General features: G+C 38.0%; 1 protein-coding gene across 1 annotated transcript in view; it reads right to left on the bottom strand.

The window, feature by feature from the left end:
• Nucleotides 1-14,440, bottom strand: part of TNKS (tankyrase) — a 125,324-nt gene that overhangs the window by 109,596 nt on the left and 1,288 nt on the right. Inside the window, exon 2 of the mRNA XM_021532595.3 lies at nt 7,667-7,891. Coding sequence (XP_021388270.1) covers nt 7,667-7,891 — 225 coding nt within the window. The remainder of the gene's footprint in view (nt 1-7,666; nt 7,892-14,440) is intronic.

Here is a 14,440-nt window from a genome sequence, read left to right as displayed (position 1 = left end):
ATTATTCTTTGCTTTGTCCTCCACAGACGCTCCTGTGCCAAGCAAGCAAACAAAGAAAAATGAATTTTGAAAAAGAAAACAGGACTGGGAAAAAGTCTATAATCTAGATAGGCCCAAACATATTAATTATCAATACAATTTAAACCTAACAGAAAGAAAGACAGCTTTCAAATTATGCATTGCATTAAATCGCAGACAAGGCACCTGATTTGTACATCATCCTCTCTGCTATAAAGTTTACTGTTGATTTTGTTCCTGAAGAGCACTTAACCTAAGGATTAATTCAGCTCAATGTTTGATCCTTGTAAAAAAGTGCTGTGGCTTGGCACTTCCACCTTGCATCAATGATCCACTTATTTTAAGGTTCCTTGCACTCCATGATCTTTCTTTGTTGGGTACATATGTGTGACTGACACTGCTCAGAGAGATTTCTTCCAAAAGTGTCTATCACAGCTACACATGCACAGGTACCAGCGTACAGAAACTCCTGGAGACGACACTCCATAACAAACCCATCTGCACACAGATGTCACACACTGAAGAGGTAACCCTCTCATACAGGAATTTATCCATTTCCCTCATGTCTTTCTGCCCAAGTCCACCAGGGAGCACTGCACTTGTATATGCCATGGCAGAATGCCTCAAACCATTGTCTGTTGTCACTTTTGACAAAAGCCCTGTTGTCTCACACTCCAGTCCATTGTTACTATGACAACAGTATTACAATGCCTCCCAATTACCAATGTTTTATTTCAGTCGTGGATTCTTCCACCCCCAACAGCTCAGAGAAGGCAGCCTTATTCGAAGGTCTCTTTCAATAGGGCAAGTCTGAACTACAGATGACTGAACTACACTGTAGATGCAAAAAATGTGAGACACAGCCCTCGAGGCTTTTATTTCTGTGATGAATATTAACATTTAGAAGCTAGCATAGCTTAAACAAGCGGCTAGAGGACATGAAACTATTTAAAACCAGAAACAAGTACTTAATTGAGAGAACAGAAGTATTTTTCTACTCAAGCTAAAACATTAAATTTTCATCCTGTGTCTGCTATCATGCAAGGTTTCTTTAAGAAAGGCCCCATGAAGAAACAGTATGAGAAGCATACAGGTGTTTGAGTCACTAGGTATGCACCAATTTAAAATTACTTTGCTACTCAAAGAAGCAGGGTTTCAAACTAAGGCTGTAACTTACACAGCAGAAACAGACCAAAATAATTCCTTGCAGTCTGATGAGCCTGCTTCCACAACAACTGATTTGGCTTTGATCAATATCTGAATAATAAACACTATTAAGAATAGCTAGGATTTTTATTTTGCATACTGGGACATATAAGAGATAGATGCTGTTAACAAGGACTGCTTGTGGTTAAGCTTATCAAATACAAAGTATCTTTCCTCTCATATCAACATTAACTCCAGCTACAGATAGGAATGCTCCACACTGTAGGGATTAATTCATGTCCTCCTAATAGAGCAAAAAATCACAATTCTGGTACACAAGAACAGCCTAAAGCTCTTTAAACTTTTCTGCAACTTAAAGCTCAAATACAAGTCACTGTATCCCCACAACACACTATGAACAGTCAGTAACAGTATTACCCCCGTAGTTCAAATGTCAAAGCAGGAATAGTAACAATATTAAGAATATTCTGATATAAACAGCAACAGTTAAAACACTTTACATTTTAAAGTACTTACTTGAGAGCATTTTCCAATGATTTTACAAGTCTTTGAACATCAGATATCTGGGATGACTCTGTGAATCTAAGCTTCCTTCTAGAAGACCAGTTCTCCAAGAGAGTTTTCAGGAATTCAGTACATCTCTCCCCCAAACAGCATGCACAACCAGATCCCAATGGAACTCAATTACCAACATCCCCTCTAATTCTCATTAAGGAGCTACTAGCCTCCTTACAGGCTTCTGTCATCCAGCGGATAAATCTAAGCCAGTTTAATTAATTTTCAGTTAAGATACCATCTTATCCCTGTCACCCCAGCTCCTTAAAGAACTGGCTACTATACAGTTTTGCTCCTTGACAGCACTTCTTATGATTTTTTTTTTTTACTTACTGTTTTTTCAGGTAGTAAAATCAGACACTGCTTTAACTTTTACAGTAATACAGTTCCTTTCCTTGGAAACACTCTGAGCATTCTAAAATCTCTTAAGACAAATTTACCATAAACTGCAATAATGTCACTATCTGCCATACATTCATTCTTTGCAAGGTGACCAAACAAATGAGTAGTTCAATGACTTCTACCTTTCTACAATTCCTTTAAGGTTCACCGTGAGCTGCTTCTACCCATAAAATACCTCTCATAAATTTTTTTTAAAAATCCTAACAGAAGGTTTATCTGCCCTGCAGAAAGGGGTCACGTAATACTTCCTTCACATCTTTCAGTCAAAACATGTGTACTAGCAGAAGATAATAACTAATGAATTCTTCTCTTTCCTCATTTGTGAGGAAGCACAGCAGGGTGAGAAATGTTTTAAGATGCTTACAAAGAGGCATTTAAATAATAGTGATCCCTATATTGAGGGCACAACCTATACATCGGAAAAGCTGTTAGCTTAAAAATGTTTTGGCTTGTTTGCTTGTCGTATCTCTCAAGTGCAAAAAGAAAAAAAAAAAAAATCAACTTGCACAGAAATTCTCTGGTCAAAGAGACAAATGCACCTTGACAGAACCATTAGAGGTCACATCATAGCACTGGAACAATAAATTCATCATGCCACAGGATCTTTGCAGTAGATTTTATAACTAGCCTGAGGAAGCCAGTAAAAACACTAGTCTCAAGTCACATTAAGTAATTATGGGTGGATCCTTTTAACACTGCATGGGCTAAAAGTGATTTTTAAAAACTTTTACAGCTTTGTACAGCGATGAAGGGAGCTTTTCAGTAGATAGAATTTTTTATTTCCCTAAAATTACTATAGTACTCTTCATGTTCAGATCCGTAAATCACGGCATCACCATAGATAGGCTTGTGTTTGCATATTTTGAAGGATGCCCTTAAAAACTAAGCAGGTGTGTGACACCTGAGATAATATTGAGCCTAGCAGTCCTATAGATATCAACACTTAATTGGAGATCCACACAGGAAAAAAAAAATCTCTGCAAGAACAGCTACAGCTTCCGCAGAAACAAATGCACTGGAGGGCAAAGCAAACTCAGACAAACTGCACAAGCACAGCTTCTGTAAGGTTATTTTTAGCCTAGTTTTTTTTTTAACAAGAAAAAAACACAACTGTGCTACACAAATAGTTTTAAAGGAGCTGTTAGCGCACAGGAACTACCTTATAGTACTCCCATGCAGTGCTCAGCAACCAGAAAACCAAATTAGAAAGAAATTAGGTTACCCTAGAAATCTACTTCACCCGTTTTTGGTGTCCATATCCCCCATACCAACCCCTCACCCCTACAAAAATGGCTGGGGGTGGAGGAAGGCAGGAAGCAGAAAAAACAGAATATTCAACAGGATGACTTAACAGAAGACTCTGCTTTTCAGCTTGGAAAAGAGACATTTGATAGAAGAAGATATCTATAAAATCACAAAAGACATGCAAACTGCAAACAGAAATGACTGCTCACTAATTCTCATTAAAGTCCTGAACAGCTTGCAATAAAAGTCACCAAGAAATCAAAAATAGTTTCCTCTTCAAAAAAAGGGAATATTGTTTTATTTCAGCAAGACTTTTAAACTGTAAAATTCTTTTGCCAAGATTATGACAGCATTTAAAAAGTGAACTGGAGCTTTCAAGTATTTTGTACATGAATTGCTATGTAACACAGTTCAAATGCAGCCTCCTTATCAAGTTCCTAAATTGCTGATTGCCATGGGAAAGGATACATTCAAGGCTTTTACAGTCTGAGATCATAGCTTCATTTCTGAAAAAAAGATATATGGATCTTCATGTGAAAGTCTATGCTGCAGTCAGACTGAAAAAACAGATAATTCTTTCTCCACAGCCCAATATGCAGAACAGTCACTATCCTGACATCACAGCATTCCTCCAAATGCACATTGCAGAGTTCAGTACTCATCCACTATTCCAGGACAAAATACAGCACTGAGATACAAAACCACTCTTCATTAGCCCTAGAAGCAGTTCACAGACACTGAAAATGTATCCTTCTGACAGATAAAGCAAGCCTAGAAGTCATAAATACTGGAGGATGCCAATGATTGATTCCAATGCTTCAATAAATTTAGTCGAAAAACTGATTACATAAAGCAAATTGTGTTTTCAAGTGTAACTACTTGGCAACTAAACAGCTCTGCAGTGACTGAACACGTTTCAAGAGATTATCAGCAAACCAGCTGAGTACTGCTTACCAAGACCTTCCCCACCAGAACACAAAAGCAACTGCCACCTAGGAGAGCCAATACTCCTCCCATACTCAGCATCTCTCCCTACGCTGTCCTACAGCTGCAATATGCAATCAGTAAAACAGAAGAGAAAGAACTCGCATGAGCTATTTGATGTCTTACTGGGTTCACAGTCTGGTGAGTTTTTGCCATTCATGTATACTTATTTTTACACAAGCTTCTTCCAGTGGCAGGGTTTGTACCTATTACTCTAAACTCAGCTCAAAAGCTGAGCACCTACAGTAACTTTAGCATAGATGTAGACACTCCATTCCAACACTTCTGCTAGACACAAGAGTGCTCTACTGCTGGAGTCACCATGTGTCTTTTGCTGGTCTTCCTACTAGGCTTCAATGTCTCAAATTTTTCTTTGAAAAATCATTACTCATGAATGTGCAACATCTCAACACTCTGTTCAGTTATCAGTTTTTCCCTTCTTGACGTGTAAAGTGACCAAAAAAAGTGTTCTATGCTAGATGTGATGCAGAAAATATGCAGGCTGTGGTGGCAAAGAAGCAGCAAAGGAAAGAAGGTAAAGTGAAAAATTCTCACTCATTTTATCATTTAAAAGAAGATGCCAAGAGTAGGTAGCCAAAATTAAGGTCAGATGACTAATTTCTACACAGGCTATCACTTTTCAAACAGAAATCCAAATTCAGCAAAAAATTCCAGTATGTCAGGATTTCTTTTCTTCAAACAATGCTTTTTAAAAAGCATGCCCTGCTTGTTTAAAAAGAAGTGCTCCAAGGATCTGTTCTTTGAATTTTAATTTTTTTTTTTTTAACAGACCGGTTTCTTCCATCATATCAGTTGCAACAGAATACACTTAAGGCGTAAACAGCAGTACTGTACAATGTATTCCAAAAATATATTAAAATATTCCTAGTCAGAATTCACGCCCTAAAAACATTGTTGCATTATCCAGGTGTAAAACATGTTCCTTCAAAAGGCTTTGAAATTAAAGCTGAAGACCTCAAAATACAAGTTTTATATAAAACTGCTAGAAAGAAACAGGAATTCTGTAGAAGACAGCAGAACATGCTTGCCCACTAGATATAAATTGCAAAATCACTATAAACATGAAAGAACAGGCTTCTTTGTCTAGACTCATGTCCTATCAGTTTTACAGAATCAAGTCAATCCCAAAGTAGCATACTACTTTATATTTTCATAATCTGGTGCCTGGTGACACTGCCTTTAGTAGGAACTCTCACCCTGACAAATGAAATATCTAACTGAAGTACAACATACGTGGATAACTGTAACTAAACCAAGCAGAACAGCATCATGCTTGCTTGCTTAAAATAAATTATTAAAAAATGCCCCAAAATTCCTCCAGAGCTACTTGCAGGCAGATTGGAGAAGAACTGTGTGTAGTGCTACAAGCCTGCTCACTGCTTCCAAGGAACTCTAAAACTGCTCCAGACAGCAGAAGAGCTTTGGGATTTGATCAGCAAGTACTACATGCTGAACATTTACATATACATGGATCATACCTAGCATCAACATTTAGAGTCACAGATCTAACCTGTCCACAGAATACATAATGAAGTTCTGTGTAACACAAGCCATACATTTAATCCTGTGCTTCCTTTCACCAAGTCTACAACCTCTTGCTGAATTAAGAGCGAGCTTTAAAGGTATTATTAATTCATTGATTACAGAAATTAAATCAAAATAGCTTAAATTTCTACCAGTATTGTCCATCAAAATGAATGTATCACATAATCTCCCTCATCTGACCTAACCCAACTCCTCCTGAGTATCAAAGTCTTTAGACAAACCACCCAAAGCAACACTACCCATACTGCCTTGCCAAATCCTAAAACCTCTGTCACAACCAATCTGTAACACACAACTGTGCTGCTTCACCCTTTCCTGCTCTAATACAAGGTTTCAAAAACTGAAAAAGACAAATCTTTTCCAAAACAAAAGATCAATTTTCTTTTCAGTCAAACTTTCTTTTATTTTATTTGATTTTCAGTCAGCAGTTACCAACATCAGACTGACTCCACCACAAAACAGACCAACCTTTAAGTCCCATACTAGACTCCAGTTACTGACTGGAATTAAACTTACTTTTCTATTCAACATTGTCACAGTAGACTGTTACTGAAACCTACTATATAAATTTATATCTTCCCACATACTGCTGCATAATCAACTATATTAAATTTCTATAGAATATTCTCCATGTTTTACCTTGCATACAGACATGAAATTACATTGCTTGTAAAAAGAAGAAACAGACTGAAATAGAATATTGGAGGAAACACCAGAATATAATTTCACTCAATTTCTGGTGTTTATTTTTAAGTAATGACTTAAATATTGCAATAAAGCTAACAAAATATTTCATTTGGTATGTTTTGTAGCTTTCTATGAAGGACTTCTATGTAATAAAACTTTCAGAAAAAAAGACATTATCTGAAAGTCTGATAATTGTGTCTTGTCATCTGGATAACACAGAACGTATAGTTCATAATCTTAACTGAAGTGCCTACAAGTCAGGTTTTCCTTTACACGCTTGATTAAAAAGAAATGGTGAACAGGTAATTTTATTCAGGTTAGTAGATGTTAAAAGACTGCAAGCTCAAAAAACAGCTCTGAGGGTAAAAAAAAATTAAAACAGAAGTTCCTATTTAGAAACAAAGTAGTACTAAGTACAGGAAAAAAAACACAGAAGTTAAAGACATCCTGACTGAAAAGCTCTTTATATGTTCTGAACAAATTTCAAGCAGTTGAAATGTTCAATTTTATTTGAAATTCCTTTGGCTCCAGGCTAAAAAACACATACTAAAAACAGATCACCACTGAACAATGGTGTCCTGTAAATTGTTCTGGAAAGCGCCAAAGGACCAAGTTGTTTCTCCATACTGCATGGAATGAAAGGTTTACTTCTCCATACTGCATGGAATGAAAGGTTTACCATCTTCCTAACCACTTACACAACACAAAGAGCAGCCAAAAAAACAAAGACTTTATCTAGTAAAGCTAGTTTTCTTGACAGCAACCAAGAAAGACAAACCTACATATTCAGATTTTAAATACTGTAATTTAACAAAGAGACTTCATCCAATCTCTCCAGGATAGTTTTTCTGATGCAAGTTCCTCAAACTTTGTATTACAGACCAACAAAAAGTTAAATTACTATCACTATTCCTACCTGCAAGAAAGTAAAAGTCATTCACTTTTAAAACAAGCAATATCTTTCATCCCAAGTTCAGCACACAAACAGTTACAGCTTCACAAAACAATCAGGTAAAATTTCAACCTAGCAAGTGACACTTACCAATACACACATCTATTTTCCCCTTGATAGCAGCCTCATGCAAAGGAGTGTAGTTCCAGTTGTCCCTAGCATTTGGGTCTGCCCCCTGACACAGCAGCAGACTGACCACTTCTGCATGCCCAAAGGAGCAGGCGTTGTGCAGGGGTATCAGTCCTCCATCATCACGAGCATGAACATTGGCTCCTGTCTGCAGCAAGTGCTCTACAACATCCTTCCTTCCAAAACCTGCAAGAGAGCATATTTCTGTTCATTCATCTGACAAAACAACATGATTTAGTACCTAAAACTGGTCACTCTTAGTTCAGTGTACATTATTCACGTCCCTCATCTACTTCTTGGTTCATTTCACCATAAAGTCAGACTCTGTTCACCTGCTCAAACAACAGCTGGACAATTCACTTACAGTCATGACACAACAGAACCGTGTTCTATCAGAGCCTGCCAGTCTATCTCATTAAGAAGACCTACAAGGCTGAGCATGCTGAATGATGAGAGGGATGCAAGGAAAGTAACAGGAGTATCAGTTGTACTCTCTCTTGTATATGCCCAACTAGTGATTCCACTTAAAGCCCCCCATCAGTTATTCAAAAGCTTTCACATGGTAATAGTTTACAGACAACTTAATTACTAATATTCAGAAAAGACACATAATTCTTCGCCAAATTTTCAGAAAGTTTGGTAAAAAACAACTGACTTCCCAGTAGAGTTGGAAGAATGCCTTCCCTGGTGAGTACAATACACCAAGTAGTCAGTTTGATCAGTTTAAGTACAGCTGAACTGTTTCACCCACCACCCAATTAATGACACTTTAACTCAACATAGCAAGAACTCCTCCAAATGCCAATTTCAATCTCTGCAAAGATGGAATATACAGTTTGACTTATGACATCAAAGACTTATGATTCTCATTCGGTGTTTTTCCTCCTCCTTTCACCACCTTGATTTAAGAACAAGACTCCCAAAGGACTTAAATTTTACAGAAGTTTATAATCACAGGTTAAGCACACTTGTAGGTATCACCAGGACCTTAAGCAAAGCTGGAAAGATGCTCTTATTAAAAGTAATCTCACTTGTTAGAGCACTAAACACAGTTTATATGGGAATAGAAGCCCTTGAGGTAGAGGAACACTCTTAGACACATGATCTTTTCAAAATGGTTTTATGCTATAAGCAAAGAGTGAAAGAAATCCAAGCTAAGTCACTGTGTGTCACTGCTTTACTACAGCACACACCAGGATCAGACCTTTTCACTAATACTTTCCCAAGCACTTCTCCCACTTCACTAGACTGAAAACAATTAAACTGAGTGATTTAACTAAGTAAACTGAAAAGTCTTCAAGCTGGGAAAAAGTACATGTGGTTCAGTATTACTGAAGGTCTACGATTTTGCATTTATATTCTCTTGTAAATTTATTCAAAAAAATTTTAAATGGGAAGGAGACATATTGCACAAAGTATTAGAAGATAATTCAAGAGAACACGTTACTAGTCACAAACAAAGCAAGTCAAAACTTTCTACTAAGTAATACATTTGTGACACTAATAAAGTTCATGTTCCACAAATGCTACCAAAACCAGTAAAAATTTCAAATTCAAGGTCAGTAACTTATCAATTCATCTTTTTTTTACATGAAAAAGTGTGCATTTTGTGGGCTCTGAGGCCGTAAGACTTGCCAGGATGTTTCCTAATTGACTACACAATTTGCATTCTTCATTGTATCCATATGAATCCAGCTGAAAATTATTAACCCCATCTGACATCACGCAAGGCAGAATTAAACAGTGACTTGGCTTTACAAAAACCTGCGTGAGGTCAGACATCTCGTCTATGACAAGGATACTCAAAACAAGTTGAGTCAGAGTAGTTTCAGAATGATGTCTCAAGCAAAGCTTTCCAGACCAATGTAATCTAATTTGCTCTACGCTGCAGTACAGGTGGAGTGGTTGAATCAGGTGTCTCTGCGCAGAGTGGAAGTGTGTCATAAGTTACCAAGTACCTCTTGCCATTTCCTGGCTCTCCCTCAAGGAACACTCAGTCACTACTTAGATCAGCTCTGCCTCTACAGTTACTTATCTTACTCATATATGTCAAAGCAGCTTGTGTTTTTATGATTAACAGCTTGCTAGCTGACAAGCCAACTTGATCAGCTCTCTAAAACTCTGACCACTGACTGCTTCCCAACCCAAGTGAAATCCCTTTGCCTTCAGGATTAAAGCAGTACACTCCAGAAATTTTCTAGAGCATAGTTATTTATGCTAGCCTTCACAAAGTGATTAGACTTCCAACAGTTATAGTTAGTGATATCAAAGGGATGCTTAGAACAAAACTGCTTTCTCTCAACAGCTTTTTGCCATTACTACACACATAAGCAGAAAGAAAACAAGTTGTATCACTGATGCTTTAACAAGTCACCTTAAATCAGGTTTCTCCAAGCCTGAGTTTCAATAAGACCAAGAAATTCCACTCTGTGATCCCAGTTCCATAACTTCCAAATGCCATTCCTGGAAGCTTCTACCTCTTCTTGGTACAGAAGTGGGCATTAAGCCACAGCTCAGCAATCAGTAGTACTCTCTATATCCCTGGGTAAAACACTAGAAAGAGAACACCTGTAAAGCTAAAAGAATGTGTTGACAAGAATGTGAGGAGCAAACTTCCTGATCAAAAAAAAAGTTTAACTTCCCTTTAAATGGGTGTGGAACTGGACAGGCTTATGACTGTGGCTATATGAAGAAACTGAGTAGGACTCAGCTTATTTCTACCAGGTCCATCCACCTAGTCATTTCTGAAAGAGACACTATTATTAATTATTTACCAGCAAGGACTAGGAACCAAAGTGTCAGCAGGAAATACATATGCATCCTTTTATAGGGCCCAGTGTTGTTTCAAAAGGAAAAGAGCAAGTCTGTTACCAAGCTGGCTCAAGGAAAAAGCACAGATTTCAGACAAATGCTCACAGGAGTTCTCCCCATCCAGGTATATTAATGGTAGAAAAGTCACAGAAAATCAACTTTGGCATGTGAGTGCTCTGCATGGAGGATGATACACACAGAGCCATGAATGCATCACTGTCAGCCTGCTTCCAAACATAATGAACCAACACACTTCAACTTGCAAACCATATAACAACGCACAGAATGTATCTTAAGGCTGAGAAGCAAACTCACACCATATCCCATACAAATTGTACCTAAAACATGACACCTCATCACAGACTAAAATCACCCAACTATTAAAAAAAAAGTCAATAGTGTTCCCAACAGGAAAAAAAAAAACAACTACCTCTCACATACATGTCAGGATCCATCCCCATACGGGCCACCAATTGTTGGCGTCAGCGCTTAGCGCCAATCGACAGTGGATGGGAACTGACGGTCACCATTAGTTTATTACCTCACTGTAAGACTTTCATACCTTCTCTCTGAGTTCTCATGGGCAGCTCCCACAACACTGACTCCTTTTCTCTTTCCTCTCCACAGCTGGCTGACTTCTACCTGTCCCTATCACAACCACCTGACCCTTTCTGTCCCCAGCAGCACAGACTGACCCTTTCTGTCCCTAACATGAACACCTGACCCTTTGTGCCCCCAGCAGCACAGACTGACCCTTTCTGTCCCTAACATGAACACCTGACCCTTTCTATCCCCAGCAGCACAGCCAACTGACTCCAACTCTCCTCTCAACCAGCTAAACCACCCTTTTACAACACCCATCCTTACTGGACACAGCTGTGACCTATTAAAGGCAAGGCTATTTCTACTCTTTGGTAATTAGTACAACTGGAACTTCTTAGGGGTAAGATTGCCTTCTGCATTATCTCTATTCTCCTACAATCCATCCTCACACACACACACAGAAAAACCAAAACATTTGGTTATGCTGGCAAAAGAGATATTTTATCAATTACGTGTCAGCAACACCATCAAATGCAGAATTGTCGGGCCAATTTACAAGAACAGAAAACACTGTTGTTACAAGTAGTTTCAGCCACTGAAGGGCATATAGTACAGAAAATATGTTCTTATTTTCGTGAAATAAACAATGACAGATCTTTCTCAAGGAAAAGAGGTAACATGTTTAGATCAAAGGAATGCAGCAGAAAGACAAGCGAGTGAAAAAGTGTGTCTCATTCAACCCAGTTTGAAGAAGAATGTTGGTATGTAGAACACAGAATATTCCAATGAAGAGGGTGCAAAGTACAACAGAAAACAAGTTACTTCTAACACAAGTTAACAGTTCAATTATTTAATTAACTCCTTAGCACAGGATGACCCTCTAATAACATTTAAAACCTGGGTTTTGTTCAGACAATTGCTAAGCTACAAACTGCATGAAGAGTACTCAGAGAAGTATCATATGGAAAGAATAAGTATATAACTCTTCTCTAGATATCTGCTTTTGGCCACCAGTATTGATAAAAAGTTAAACCAAACATACCTTTTTCCATGCTTAGCACAGCTACTTTTTAAATTTTTTTAGCAAGCTAGATTTTATTGAAATAAACTGAATGTAAAATTCAGTTTATACTTCCACTTAATTTATTTTTTTGTGCATGTTTTAAAGTCACTCAATCACTTTCAAGTCTTTCAAACCTGCTGTTTGGGTGCTGCTGGACAATATCCAAAGCCTACGCTAGTACCAGAGATCCAAATATCCTGCAATCAACATAGCAGTTGATACAGGACTGAGTTTTCCCCTCTCCAAGCAAGGAGGATGAAAGGAAAATTATGCTTTGCTCAACCTCTTCCTGCTTGCATGAGAGGCCTCTATAACTGTGATATCACCTCAGTATTAATTTCTCCTTTATTAACAGCTAGGTTAATAAAGCAGGTCAGATTTATTCAGCACGCTACTTGACACTTCAACACAGAGCCGAAGAACCACTTCCCCTTTATTCAGTTCAATTGGCAGTTCAGGTATCCTAAACAGAGAAAATGTGAATAAAACTGTTGCTCCAATTTGATGCAGCCATGCACAATTTATCTGGAAGTGAATAATGGACAGGTGATTCCGACTCCTAGAAACAGATTCGGACCTATCCCCAGCTTTTAAAATAATTGGTAACAGATTTCAGCTCTCCAGCTTACATCTATGCCAAGGATTCTGAGTGCTATCAGAAGTCCCTCATTTTATAGTCCTGCCACAAGAAAGGACATAAAGGTGATTTTCAAATTAGAAACCTTATAAAGCCTAAGGAAACCAAAACAATATTTTTCACAAGGAACTATAACTGGGGAAGTTATCCTTCCCTATTACAGTAAAAGAACTTAACTGCCTGGCATTGCTGCCAAGATAGACATCTGAAAAAACAGACTGAGCTGGGGAGAAGTCGAGTACCCTGTGAGAGGGGGAAGGAAAAACAAAATAAATAAAGTTCAGTACCAAAAACGGGAAATGAAGACGAAATTAGAAGGAGAATTCCTCTTTCACAAATCACAACATCAGAAGTGAAACTCTATTCACCTAAGAGTTTAGCTTCAAGAAGATTGAAAAAAGCAGTTTAAAACACGACCTCCTGCACTCTCAGCCACCCATTCCCTACTGAAGGCCATACAATTCACACTATGTGTGGCTCATAAACATGGGCTATTATCCAAAACACAGCTTCCTATACACAGCAGACTGCTATGCTCATAAGCAAACAAGTTTTATTTTACCTTTGGCCCACAAAAGAGATCAAATCAACACACTGCATCACTGGCAGGTATACACTGCTTAAGATCAATTGCATTCAAACAACATGCTTGCTTACAGACCTTTCCAAAATGATGATCTCAAGATCTATGTAATAAGAAACGTGCCTAATGCTCTTACATGTCTAATCCACTGGCACCAGACAAGCAGCCATTTGAGATAAAGTAGGTATGGTATCTAAGGGAAGTCTTTAAATCTAGAAAAATGGATATGGGAATTTGTTAGATACAGTAACTTCATTTGCTATTTTCCTCATGCTACAACAAATCACCTTCCACTGCTATTACAGTAACATCTTAATAATACTATCAACTTTCAAAACCTTACCCCCTCAATTAAGTTTTGTCCATTTCTTCTCTAATCAGAGCAGACATTACCCGCTGCAGCTTCAGCACTACAGTTTGTACAGACACTGAAGTTACAACCTGAGATCTCAGAGTTTTAGGGGAAACAGCAAGATCTAACTTTAAGTTTGAATCCAAAAGTAGCAGAGCAGACTCAAGCTTTCCAAAACATTAAGAACTTCATAAGCACACATGCAGTTGGTACCAGAAGTAAGTTCAAGGTTCATCAAAATTAAGTCCATCTCCATACCCCAGAAATTTGCTGCGTTTTAAACTCCACTTGCTTAAGCCCCGTCTCAGCAGTAGAGCTCAGAGATCAAAGAAAGAAAAGGAAACAGCCCAGGACCAAAAGTTCCCTTAGGGGCATTGTCAAATACCTCTTGTACTTTGAAAATGAAAACAAACCCATACAGTCTCAGTGTGTGTTATCTAACTTATAAATTGTACAGCACTATTCAGAGTGCCAGGCAACACTGTGCCATAAAATGTTCATTTTGCTACTGATTTAAACATGACTTAGAGCTACATGCCAGCACTCAAACACTTATCACTCGATACAGACTTGTTAATTATCTTAATTTATGTGTACCAGTGCACCACAAAGCTCAAGCTAGATCTGTGCACTTCACTATGTAAGGTGCAGTTCTGTGACACCCTGGCACACCTCAGAGAGCTCTCAGACTGACCACAGATCTAGCAATTGTACAAGCCCTGACTTAGGAGTAATGATTTAAAAGA

Source organism: Lonchura striata, chromosome 4, assembly GCF_046129695.1.
Source record: "Lonchura striata isolate bLonStr1 chromosome 4, bLonStr1.mat, whole genome shotgun sequence".
Lineage (NCBI taxonomy): Eukaryota > Metazoa > Chordata > Aves > Passeriformes > Estrildidae > Lonchura > Lonchura striata.
The sequence above is the reverse complement of the archived record's forward strand: the minus strand, read 5'-3'. Positions and strand labels throughout refer to the sequence as shown.